General features: G+C 41.6%; 1 protein-coding gene across 2 annotated transcripts in view; it reads right to left on the reverse strand.

Annotated features, from left to right (window-relative positions):
• Positions 1-13,401, reverse strand: part of rimbp2b (RIMS binding protein 2b) — a 91,035-nt gene that overhangs the window by 4,735 nt on the left and 72,899 nt on the right. The window contains exons 14-27 of one of the 2 annotated variants that reach the window (XM_041999289.1): positions 11,745-11,917; positions 10,547-11,212; positions 10,264-10,413; positions 9,604-9,765; positions 7,303-8,079; positions 6,016-6,124; positions 5,402-5,527; positions 3,884-4,065; positions 3,493-3,661; positions 3,282-3,344; positions 2,946-3,049; positions 2,258-2,284; positions 1,683-1,754; positions 317-451 (exon numbers count right to left, since the gene is read on the reverse strand). In XM_041999289.1, coding sequence (XP_041855223.1) covers positions 317-451; positions 1,683-1,754; positions 2,258-2,284; positions 2,946-3,049; positions 3,282-3,344; positions 3,493-3,661; positions 3,884-4,065; positions 5,402-5,527; positions 6,016-6,124; positions 7,303-8,079; positions 9,604-9,765; positions 10,264-10,413; positions 10,547-11,212; positions 11,745-11,917 — 2,915 coding nt within the window. The remainder of the gene's footprint in view (positions 1-316; positions 452-1,682; positions 1,755-2,257; positions 2,285-2,945; positions 3,050-3,281; positions 3,345-3,492; positions 3,662-3,883; positions 4,066-5,401; positions 5,528-6,015; positions 6,125-7,302; positions 8,080-9,603; positions 9,766-10,263; positions 10,414-10,546; positions 11,213-11,744; positions 11,918-13,401) is intronic. The other variant, XM_041999290.1, reaches the window with a different exon arrangement.

Raw genomic sequence — 13,401 nt, forward strand, 5'->3', positions numbered from 1 at the left:
AAAAATTCACAGGAACATCTCCCCATCCATTTCACTCTCACTGAGAGTGCTTTATGAATACAGTAAATCCATATATTATACAATGCACAACTTCCCCCTTTCACAGTAATAAACATGAAAAATAAAAGTACCTCTGTCAAGTATTCTTAAATTTTTTATTTTAAAACAATGTATTTACAGTGTAATGCTCTTCAGTCAGAAATCTCTTTGTAATTTGCTCAGTGAGACACACGCACAGACACAGAACTAAAGGAGAAGAGGGAACAGAAAAGAGTAAATGGATGACAGAGGGCTAGTACTGCGAAGGAGCATGTACCCTTTTGGTCTTTATCCGTGCTGGAGTGTCCTGTGGGTACCGAGATGGTGAATCAGTGAGAAAAACCTCTACATCATCAGGCACTTCTTCTAGAAAGTTGGAAGGAACAAGCCCCTTGTGTCCATTGAGCTCGCCCTGTGGAGTACACACGAGCAGTAAGCCTCCATCTGCTGGATTCAACTTTACCTCATGGTTTAACTAAAATTTCAATTTCAAGTTACATTAGAGTGGAGAAATGAGAGACTTGTGCAGGCACATGATTTCCTGTTACTAATTAAGCCCCGCCCTCTGCTGGTTTCTGACTGTGACTGCATTCTTAATTAAGAGTGTTTCATGTAATGGGTTCATTTCAAATACCATCTCTGCTTTATTTTTTTCTCTCTTGGCATGTGATGCTGAAAATATGCAGGATAAAGGGCTAAAAAATGTGACAGAATTGTTGCACCAGATAAGCCTTAATTGTTGTCTAATATAGACAGATATTAAGCAGATCGTTTCATTAACATTAATCCATTTAATATACATATTTATATAGGTGTATCCTTTACCTTTCCAGAAGAACTATCCAGGACCAGAAATGGCATCATGTTTTCTTTTAACACCTGTAACCTCACATTACTTTGCACAAAGCAAAATTTGTTTTTTGTGTTATTACCACCCTTGGAGGTACACGGAGGTTTTACAGCAACACTGTGAAATCCCCCTACAACTCTTTTTTTTAATTTGTAAAATGTATGTTAGTACTGTAAAGGGTGAAAATTTATCTGCAACTTAAAAAATATTAAAGACCTACACCAAGCCAGAGGAGGAGTCATATGACAGATGATAAGGATCCCACAGAGCCTTGATCTCAACTTTGAAATGCACTGGTATTACACGAAAAAGGCAAAAAGAAACCGAAGCAGCCTTACTCCACAGAAGAGTTGTGTGTATGACTGATGCTGTGGTAAAGATGGTAAGTTAACTTGTGTACAGAATTTTCTACAAAACTCTTTACAGCATTTCCACATGCATCTTTAAAGAACCCATATCATGCTGACAACAGAGTTCATATTTTTATTTTTGGAGTTCACATGTTTTAATGTTGGAGAAGCTCACATAACATGTAGTGGTTTAGTAACTCTTCACCTGAAAGAGTCCCTCTCCTGAAAGGTTCAATCTGTTCTACTTGGAATTAAGCTGGTAATGCTCCTGCACTGATCTATACAGTAATATCTCTGGACAGGCTTTGTGTGGACTATGCAAACCTTTTCAGCACACAAAGACCATCTTTATAAGACTGAGTTTAAATGAAAAAGTCAAAAAGCATTATGATCATTTTAGGGTCATCAAACCTTTGATAAATTTGAAACGCATGTATACTTACATAGTAAAAACCATCTTCATCAATTTCACCAAAGACTGTGATGACATCACCAGCACAGAAAGTCAGTTCAGCCTGTAAAAGATGAAGTTTTGTATAACTGTCTCTACTAATTCCAGTAGTTTAGGTGTGTTAACAACTTTCCAAAACATTCAAATAAGTGAGATTTAATGAGTCTGAAACGCTGTGCTTCCTTCTCCAAATCAGTGTGATGCATCTTAAACACGTCAATTCAGTCTCAGCAGAAAGACTGTTGGAGCTGTAAATGCATCAAATGTTGTAACTTTGAAGACAGGATTGCAACACACTGGGCACGTCTCTCCTATGGGATTCTCGAGACCACACAAACCAAACATAGCAATGTACAGTACGTAGGAGAGAGGTTGACACAACAGACCAAACCAAAGAGGGGAGATGCTGGCTCAGGCAATGCATGGGGGCAGTACTCATGACCACCAAAGACAAAGGGCCGTGGCCTATCATTTGAAGCCCACCTCCTCCTTTGCACTCTTTGCAACAAACAAGGGAGGAAACACACACAGAGAAGATGGTACCATACCCTCTTCGCCCTCACTCACCTCCTCATTTAGCCTGTTGCCATCATACTGTGTCGGTGGCAGTACCAATAGAAAGGTGAGAGTAAGTGAAACCAAGGGGGAGGGGCCAAAATAAAACAGCACCGGAAAGTACTTTCAATCGTATAGCTACACACTTGTAAGCTAACTTCTCATTCAAGCGACATTGTGTGTAATATCTTTGGGGTTTTAATAAATAAACATGACGACTGAAACCACACAGTTGCAGGCAAAAAACATGTAGCTAAATAGTTATACTTAACATCTAAGCTGTGGAAAAATGTAAGCTATATCCCTCCTCATGTTTTATGAGCGTTATGTCATGGTGTTGTTTGTCAACAAGATAACCCAGAAACTACTATGCTGACTTAATAGAATGATGGCGACTGAGCAGAAAAAAAGGTCCAAACCAGTGTTTTCTGTTTTATTTTTTTCCTTTCTTTTAGTGAGGTATAATATTAACCATAAGAAGAAAAACTTGACACTGTTAACTGTCTCACGTAATGTCACTCCACTGATTGTGTTCCAAATTCACAATTTCTTTCAATTCTGTACTTCAGAGATATTATTGGGGTATTCTCATCACAGCACAAATCATTTTGTAGTTTCACTGTTTGGTTTTGTCAGCATGGTTATTTTTACATTGAGTGTTAGTACAAAGTGGAAAGCTGCGACCACTGGAGATCAGTACCTCAACATCAACATTTGGGGAGCTCTCTCGGGGGTCATAGTCATACAACGCTACCATTCTCCGTGTTGACATTGGATGCTGACGTCCACTCCGCCTGTTTCTTTCTGTAACAAAGTAATGAAATGCAGAGACAAAGACAAGAGTAATCTGCTCCAAGATGGTAAAAAACTCAAGTCTAACAATTTACAACATGACATAATTTGGATTTCAGAGTCCATGCTATTAGTTAGGAATAGTTAACTAACAGCAAAGATAGGGTGAATTAATTAAAAGTAAGGGGGTGTGAAAACACAAAGAAGAAGCAGAGAGCAGAGGAACATCTAAGCGCACACAGACCTCTCTTTGACTTTCTGGACCTGCGATTTATTGAGCGGCCATCTCTGAAACGGTCACAGTTCACTTCACAGGAAAGCAGAAAAACATCATTAAGTGGAAAGAGTAGAGGAAAGGAGAAGCGAGTCAGTAAAAGGCAGTTTGGAACAACATTAAGTCAGCAAGATAGAAAAGGAGCAACATTAAACAAAAAAGGTGGAAAATTATGTCTCACCTAACTTCTCCACAGGAGTGTTCAGTGGAAGGAAACCCTGCTTGAGGAGCTGGTCCATCATTTCATCATCCTCTGTTTGGATTTCAGAGACCATGTTACAAGGAATCAGCCCCACTCTGTCTCGGATCTCTGCTCTATAGAACCCATCTGTGTCTTTATTCCCAAACACCTAAAATAACAAAAATCAGGGGAATGTTCAGATAAAAAAACAAACAAAAAAACAACAATTATGCAGTAGATCTTATTAGGAATTATGTATACAATTCAAACTAGCTGAGAACATTGAGGCATAAATGATTTTAGAAACTTAAGAAAAATGAATGAGAAATATTTCTTTATCATGGCATGAAACATCTATTTGTGTTAGCAATGAAAGGACAGAAGCCGCCACCTTAATAATCTGCCCCTCCTTGAATGCCAGCTCCTCATCAGCAGCATCCGGGTTGGGAGACATGGACAAGGGGTCATAGTCAAATAGAGCAACAAACACTCGGGTCAGGTCCTCTGGCTCTGATTCCTCAAAATAATCGGGGGATCGTCGTCCCCGACCGTGTCTCCGTCCGCCATAACCGTCTGAAACATAGAGGAGGCCTCTGCTGCTACTACCAGCCTTATACAGCCACGCTGGCTGTAAAGGCAATGAGAGCAGATATTAGAGCTGACAGGGGAGAGAGGGTGATGAGATACATGTGTGAAAAAAGACCCAGAGGTCAAACGATGTTTAAAGATTTAGTTTTAGTTTTAATCTTTTCATTTGGTGGAGTAAAACTGCTATGTTATCTCACCAATAAATGGCTTATTTACAAATTCGTAGGACAGCAAGGTTCCTTGTTCACACATCTCTGCTTGCTGGCGTGTCAGTTATCAAAGATCACCAAGCACGATAAAACACACCACAGAAAGGAAACACTTCAAGCAGCTTTTGAGGTGCAAGGGAACTAAATGACAGTGCACATTGAAAGGACAAAAAATAACACTGCACTATTGTTCATTGCTGTTTCACTGCCTTATCTCACAGAGGCTGATTAACATGCATGCTTTCCTGGGATTACTCATGACAGAGAGAGCATTCCTACATCAAATGCAGGTGCAATGTCATGCGTTTAGACCACATCTGGAAATAATGTGCAGCTGAAAAGGGTGAATGAGGCATGTACCGATAGGAGATAACATAGCAAGTGGTGCCTGGCAGCACAGATATCAGGGACAGTGAGGGGGGAAGGGATGAACCTGATATCAGTTCCCCATGCTTTTCATGGATCACCATGTTAAATGTTTAGATGGCAGATTGTAAATGTGAAGCAAAGCTCACAGATATCCCAACAATGGCTTGGTTTGTGGCTGAGATCTGCTTTTCGGTAGATGTCTAATGACCTTTGAGTTTCATCACAGCATAGTGAATGAATGTGCAACTGAGTGAAACCACCAAGAAAAAAATATAACAATTTTTCCAGAAATATATCTTTCCTTCTCACTGTTTTGTAAATGGGTCATGCAAAATTAATAAAGGAAACTTTCTACGGTCTCTTCAAGGCAGGAGAAGGAAAAGAGGATGGTTGCAGAGGTAAGGAAGAGGAGGGTGGGCTAAGTTGTGGGTTGGGTGGAGAGTGACCTGGATATGGAGGGTGGATGGGAAGAGTGGGTGGGTTGGGGTTTCTTGGGATTGAAGGTAGAGGAGTACATACAGGGAAGGGATTTTCATTCTCCAGCAACGGGAAAAGAGGCCAGTCTTGTCCTCCCCAGTCAGCTTTATTCAGCTAAGCTAAGCTAAACTTAACAAAGCAGGTAACTGTCCAGAACAGTACAAAGACCACCATGATATTACTGCATGTTTCCAAGAAGGATTCTTGGCCTTTTTCTGGCATTGTCAAGGTGAACTGTCATCTTGGAGAGAAGCTGCAGCACATACCATATTGATCCTCTGAGGACAAAGATCGCCATATCCTGCGCCGAGCTACACTGCCATAGTAAACATCCTCCTTGACAGGTGAGAGGTTCCCCTCACTCCCCTCACTGTTACTGTCCATGGTGATCTCTACAGAAGACACCAATCACAGCGTTACGGTCAGAGACCCCCCGCACACACACTCTGCTCTACCCCATGGCCCATTCACTCATGCTGAGACAGTAAGATGAAGAGGTTGCCCTGAGGTGCGAAGTGCACAAGGCAACAGGTTTCACTCTGGAGGCTCTGGGTGTAAAACAGCAATGTTTGCACTGGTACAAGAAGGTCAGATTGGGTAGTTATGTAAACATATTAACCCACAGTAAACACAGGTATAGGGAGTGTGTCTGGGATAACCTTTCCTGCAAAACTGCATGTGAACATTTGGCGAATCCAGCTCATGAGAATGGACAGCTACAGGGTGCTCAAACACCCCACAAAAGGACCTATGTGGTTGTTAAAGCTCTATGGGAAAGATGTACAGCTCGGCTGATATGGGTTAAGGAAACACATGGTATAAATAACACAAACATCAGTGGCCCTGCAGGTGGAGATCCTCATGTGGTGACCTCACTAACCAATGGATGGGATGGGTCGTCGCTGAGGAGGCGTGCTGATGTGAACCGGCCTCCTCCCTGAATGGTCCAGACGATCGGGGCTTCCATGAGATGGTGAGTTTCCAATGATCTTTAGAGTAAAAAGCAAAACAAAACAAGAACACAAATAAGATATTAGGATTGAAAACTTCCCGGGATGTAAAGACAAGTAAAAATGTTAAACTATTTAAAAGAATCCCACAATCCTGTTAAGACAACTGAAATACCATAAGAGCAAATGAATTGGCTTCCATTTGTCCTTATAAAGTAAATTAAAAAAAAAAAACTGTAAAATAATTGAAAAAAAAATTAAATTGTAAAGACATCTCCAAAACCATCAAAACAATTAAATTAAATGAACCCCCAACACAACAACATGGATTCGGGTTCAGATGTTTAGCTAAAGACCATTTGTTTGGTTTGTTTTGTTCTGTGCATGTCAGCGCCTCAGTGAAAATGGAAGCAAACTCTGGCACAAAAGACAGACATGATGAATGGAGAAAAGAGAGATAGAGTGGGCAAAAGGAAGAAAAATAAAAGAAATCTGAATGACTGTGATTGAAAATGAATAAAGACGTAGCTGGATGAGCAAAGCCATTATAGCTTCAGCCCGGGGCTGTTACCCTTACAAACAATCACAATAGATGAGAAAGTTAGGATGAACAAGATCATTTTTATGCTGAAACAAGTGAAAGAGACAAGCAAGAGATGATGTGTATGGACTGAAGACCTAAATGAATCCCTGGGGGTGGCAAAAGTCTTGATTTGGTCTTTTTTATTGTATCTAAAGCAATGAAGGGCAAGAGATGCTGACATAAAGCTCCAAGCACATGGAAGAGCACTATGGCTGCAGCGCTAGTGAGGGAGACATGAACAGCAACATAATAATGTGGCAGCTGGCAGAGAGGGCACAGGCAGAGAAGAAAAGACAGAAGCAGCATGTCCCCATGCACTGCACAGACTTTCCTTAAATGGAGTCTTTCCCCTCAAAGACATGAGAAGTCAAAACTTTGTTAAATGGCCTTTAGGTATTTTAAATGTTTACTCAAAAATCCACCTAGCATTCTGAATACAAGCAAAGTAATTCACACAAAACAGGAAATCAAATAAGACCAACCATGAACATGACATCTTTTCAAAAATGAGAAAAAAAGGCTAAATGAAAGGAAGGGGGTTATCATAACAAAAGAGGGAAAAATAACACATCAAGAAAATAGAATGGCTGCAGCTTGCTGATGGAAAATACAGCAGAAAGTCTGAATCACACACCAGCGGCTGGTCCCGGTTGAGCCTGGACAAAGACTGGGCCCTAGCCTCCCTGTGGGGGCTGTAATAGACCCTGTCCAGCTCGTTCAGCCTGCCTTCGCTCAGGGCTCCATCCCTGGAGTAGTTTCGTTGCCCGACCTCCCGACCAGGCCCAAAGTGCTCCCTGTTCCTAAAGTCACCCGTGTGTACCGACTTGGCTGCAGTCATTGGGACATCAGAGAATTCCTCCTCCACGCTGCACTGGCGAGTCAGAGTTCTTTTACGGCCCATAGCCAGCGCCCGCCTTTCTACCGGACCCTCACAGTGGATGATTCGCACAGGCCCCCGCATTGGGCTTCCATGAGCATAGTATCCTCGATGACTCCATCCTAGAGAGCCTTCTTCCTCACTGCCACAATCTAAACCACTGTCAGGACTCTTGGTGTTCTGTCGATTGGGTCGCCCAAAGTTGCGGTCGTCTGTGTTATAGCCAAAGCGACTGTCAGTGAAGCGAGGTGAGGAGCGCTGGCGCTGCAGGCGGGAACTTTTGTTGGGAGTGAGATGGTTTCGCATGTGATTGTCCTGGGGGTACATTCTCCGATGAGTGTGTGGCGTTCCTGGCCTCCCGCCATCTTCAAAGCACAGGCGTTGGCCTATACTGTCCACGCTGTCCGACTCTTCCTCAGCCACTTCCGGGATGCTGTGAAGACGCTTGCTGCGGAGCGACCTTTGCTTCACCACCTCTCTCTGGAGATCCCAACAGTCTCTCTCCTCAGCTAAGTCCTGACGCTTGTAATACGCCTATGTCATAATTAGGAGGTAATGTTCCACAATTTCATAGTTCATTGAAAGTCAGTTCAATTCACAAGGTTCAGTTTAGATGTTTGTGAGGGTGTGCGAAACGTTTTTGAAGGTTTTAGAACAGGCAGGAAACAACACAGTATGTGAATAGAACAAATGGGGGGGAAAAAGACAAAATAAAGACAGAATTAGTTATTTGTGGCAATGTAGTAAGACATGCAGTCTCATTCCGTGAAGAGGAAATGGCATGCTCTGAACAGGAATCTGTTGGAGCTCAAAGAAGCAGTGATATCTTACAAACAGGAGACAAATGTGGCCAGTTGATGAAATTAAAAATGTTCAAATAAAAAAATGGATGGCTTACAGCTGCAGGTGTGAGGTAAATGGAGACAGCAATGAGAATGAAATGAAAAGAAAAATCTTTAAAAAGCCAAAAATGAACAATGTGAAGACTTCTATAAGAGTTGGAATCAACAACTGGCATATAATAATATAATATAGGATATAAAATCCTTCCAATGGTTCACAGTTAACAACAGTAGAAACAAATCTAACATTTCATCTGTAGCTCTTTTTTAAATATCTGTAGTTATTTCCTTAATATCAAATTCCATAATCATAAACATGACTACACATTGCTTGAACAGTCATGTAAAGAGGATGGAAATGTGCAGAAGTGGTTTACAAATAGATGATGATGACAAGGAGATGCAGTATTGGTGTATATACAGTCAATACACCAATCGAAATCCTTCATGAACAAATAATTATCATTTTACTATATATTACAAGACAAGGACATGATATTCCATCTTAGCTTTCAGGGATTTTCCTCTGGCGTCCCATAAATAGTCTTACATAACACAATTAATCAAGAACCAATCAGTCAGCACGGCATCTCTTATGTTTTCATCAGATTGTCTTTACATCCAAACATCCTCGCTGACACACTAAATGAAGACAGGATCACATGCCGACAATGTCAACATTCAAATTAAACATTAAGACATGACAAACGTAAACAAAAGTGAATATTTCCATTTAAGTACTCACTTAAATGAGATTCCCATATGCACTTGATATGCCATGACCCTTTGATACAGTACAGTATATTAATATTTGCACTTCAGTTTCATATTCTAACATTTCACTGTATCACTGTAACACTACTCTGGTACAGTATCAACAGCATCAAAATGCAAAGCAAATCATAAAAAAATGTGCTTTTGTTTTCAGCATAATAATCTCACATGCATTTTTTTACAGCTAGGTGTACACAGCCATTCGTGAGCTCAGGCTGAAATGAATAAAGCAGCAAAGGAGGGGAGGATGAAGAGCAGGCTGGGCTGGAAAAAGATGTGGGAATTTAGCCAGGCAATGCCATGAACTAGCCTGGTTGTGGAGCATGTGAGAGACACCTCTGCTAGCGGTAGCTCCATTCCTCCCTAAATCCCTGTTTCTCCTCACTTTCCTCTATTTTTCCCCTGATCACAGCAGATCAAAGATGTGCAGGTAAGTATGTACCTTAAGGGTGCTATGTGAGTTGATACTCCGTCTGCGGCCCTCCTCTAACTGCATTTCAGAATAAAGATCTTCCTCATCTTCCTCCATTATGTCAGACAGGTCAGAGCCTCGGCTGCTCTCTGTGTGGTACTCCTCACTGTGGCTGTAGTGGTGATGATGGTGCTACGCAAAACAACACAACATTCAAGAGAAAGTTTCATAGGGTTTAATATTCATTTATACCAGAGGTGGCCAAAATCAGCTCTTGAGGGCTGCTGTCCTGCAGGTTTCCAGTGTTTCTTTGCATCAACACACCTGACTTAAATAAAATGAGTCCAACAACCTATCAAGTTCAGGATACACTGACAACCTGCACGATTGTGGCCACTCGAGGACCGGAGCTGGACATCCCTGCTTTATACAATTCAGAGCTGGATTAGCTGTAATAGTTCCTTTTTCCAAACAGAAGTGTCTTCATATTTTATATAACATTGTGAAGATATGGCAAAATATGTGAATCTTCATCTTCAGTATCTGTGTGGGTTGAAGATGAAAACTTCATCTTTCTCTTTAAAGCATTGATTCAGAAATTAAAATACAAGAAAATTAAAGGTAAGTATCTCCACTCCAGAAACAAGAAATGCACACGAGATAACAGACTGAGAAATTTCCATGAAGTACCTGTCTGCCTAATTCTGAACCTCTGAGGAATTCATCCACTGAGGCTCCTCTCCTTCTGGCATGCGGAGAGTCGTAGCCATCCTCCTCCTCATCAGAGTTGAGTGGATGCAAGGCATTGCCTCGTTCACTGAATATATTCCTTTTCTCAACCTGCCAAGCAAAAGGTTAGACTTTCAGGCCGGAGAAGAGAGAAGAATGATGAAAAACCAAACACAATTTTTGGGTTCAGTACAGAAATCTAACACATGCAGAGATCATGTTTATTAATTGAATCTTCACGCACCCGGTTACCCTCGGCAAATGCTCTCTGGGCAGCTTCCCTGGCCATGGCCTTGGCGATGGTGTTGGGGATGGGGACTCCCTGAGGCTGCGGCAGAATCCTCTGAGGAGAGGGTGACCGCCGTGGCGGGAAGTGTGGTGGCTCTAGGTTGGGTCCGTGCGTGGGAGGCAGCGGAGAGGGAGACCGCTCCCAGGGTTGGGCTGGTCGTAGCCCCACCTCGTGCTCTTTGGTTTCTGGCTCTCTGGCACTTATTAATGGTTTTGACTTGGGGATGGAGTGGCGCTGAAAATGAGGCTGAGGATGAGTGTGGTGGATGGGCTGCGAGTGTGGTTGTGCATGGGGTAGCGTGTGAGGCTGGGCTCGAGGCAGAGGCTGCACCTGGGGTTGAGGATGATTTGGGGGATATGTTGATGGATAAGGAGGATGGGTTTGAGAGTGTACTGGATGAGGTTGTGGCGCTGGATGGGGCATGGAATGGGGAGGTGCAGTGGCTCTGTGGGAGAGGCGAGGAGAGCCCAAGAGATTGTGCGGGATAATGGCCGCAGGTGAGTCCTGGGACTCTCCCTGGGTTGATAATGTCCTCACAATGACTTCCCTGGCCTCCAGACCCTGAATCCTGTTTAACTCCACGGTCACATAGTCTGCTGTTGGGTACAAGACCTCTGCTATCTGCATTCCCAAAAAGACCAAAGAGTGTTTTATTAAAATGTAATGCAGGGTTAACAGCAGCCACCATCACTCAATCTAAAGCTCTACTTCTATAGAAACAAAGAGACAGTTGCATTATTTCAAGTTATCATGTAGTACCTTGATTGTAAAGAAGTATCTGTTAAGACACTTAAGACATCTGTATAGATAGATAGACAGATAGACAGATAGATAGATAGATAGACAGACAGACAGACAGACAGACAGACAGACAGACAGACAGACAGATAGATAGATAGATAGATAGATAGATAGATAGATAGATAGATAGATAGATAGATAGATAGATAGATAGATAGATAGATAGATAGATAGATCATTCATGTGTATCTGCTTTTCTCTCAAGACTGAATATCAACATTTAATCGTTTCTCCAGGAGATGGCAACAGAGAACTACTTATTGAACCAAGCACTAGGGAAGGTAAATGCATCCTTTCTCTGTATGTTCTGTATCACATACTTCCCAAAAATTGAAAAATTAAAAATTTGTACCTTTTGTCCCTTCGTGCACACGGCATAGCCAATTACACTGGCCCCATTGGAGGTTCCTGAAGGTGTCAGGGGCGGCGGCTTCCATTTGACCTGCAGGACCCCAGGAGTCTGCCCACACTGGACCTGTACCTCCTGGGGAGGTAGAGGGGGCCCTGAGGAGGACAACACAAACACTGAAGAAGGAGAAGAAGAAAGACAGCTGAACAGAGTCTGAAGCTTTTCTGGCTATTTGAAGATGCTAATCTTTGTGCTTTGGACCTCTGCTATTTAATAATAATAATATGATAAGTATAACTATATCTTTATAACAATATGCCCTACATCTAAGGTACTTTAAACAGCACAATGAAACACTATAAATTTAATTATCAAATTGGAGTACTCAGTAGGATGATTTTGTTGTATTAATCTTCATGTATTTATTATCATGCATCTATATTCATATCGGGGGCGGGTGATACATTTCTGGAAAATTCCATGTTTGCCAACATTAAACCATCAGTGTTTCCACAGCATTATACTGTTGCCAGATTCCTGTTGACAATTTTTTATGATGCATCAGAAAAACACAATTTGATATTTACACAATCAGTCAAGGCTGCCTGCATACCAAACAACATACCCATCTGTGCTGTGCTGCTGCTCACCTGGAGTCATACAGTGAGCAGATGCAGGCAGCAATAGTGCTCCATGCAGCAATGTGCAGCTGTGTCTGAGAATCTACATCAACACATTTTCAGTCACTTTTCTACTCTGCCTGTCAGCAGCAGACGGCACCGTCTTGGTGGCTGCATGGAGAGTCAATTTCCACTTGTCACTGTCAACCTGCACCTGTCATAAACAACAACTCCTAAGCAAATAGAAGTGTTTGTTTAAATTAATATTTCACCATAAAAACTGAATTAATTTTGGAATCAAATGGCAGATTCAGGTAGTGACCTGGTGGTGACTCCATGAGACTAAAATTGACTAACATCTTAAAATGCTAAGGACAAATGAAGTGACTTGTTTGAAGAACACATGCTGAGCACAAAATCCTAATATAGTGCTCCAGACACTGTCCTCCTTATTGACGACAGCTGTCTGCCACCCATACTGAGACTATTTCAGGCACCTCTAATTAACATGTCCAACAGATAGATCATTAGATGAACTCAGCATGTAGTGTATCAGCTGCCAATAGAAAATGTCAATTCAAACTTCAAGCCTCATTGTCTCTTTGTCCTCTGCTCTTAGTTTTTTTTTTCACTATTTGACCTAATTATTTTAAGTTGTGTTATATCTGGGTTTATTTTTGTACTTCAAAAGCGTTATTTTACATCTCACATTAAAAAAAAGTTAAATATTCCCAATCAAGTGGCTCCTAAAATTTATATTGTACCATAAATGAACATCACTGAAAATAAAAAACTGTACAGCAACAATAAACCTCATTGGAGATCTAAGCTTACTGTTTACTCTTATTTAGTTATTACAAACTACTATTTCCTGTGTCATGCAGCTCTTCCCTCTGAGTGCTTCCTGAATGTTTTCTCATTGCACTTTTTTCCATGCATCTGTCATGTTGCTGTCACTCACACACACACACACACAAACAAAACCTCTTTGAGGGCAGTAAATGTAGTTAGGGAGCAATTAAATAGCTAAAATGTTTGTC

Source organism: Melanotaenia boesemani, chromosome 11, assembly GCF_017639745.1.
Source record: "Melanotaenia boesemani isolate fMelBoe1 chromosome 11, fMelBoe1.pri, whole genome shotgun sequence".
NCBI classification, from domain to species: domain Eukaryota; kingdom Metazoa; phylum Chordata; class Actinopteri; order Atheriniformes; family Melanotaeniidae; genus Melanotaenia; species Melanotaenia boesemani.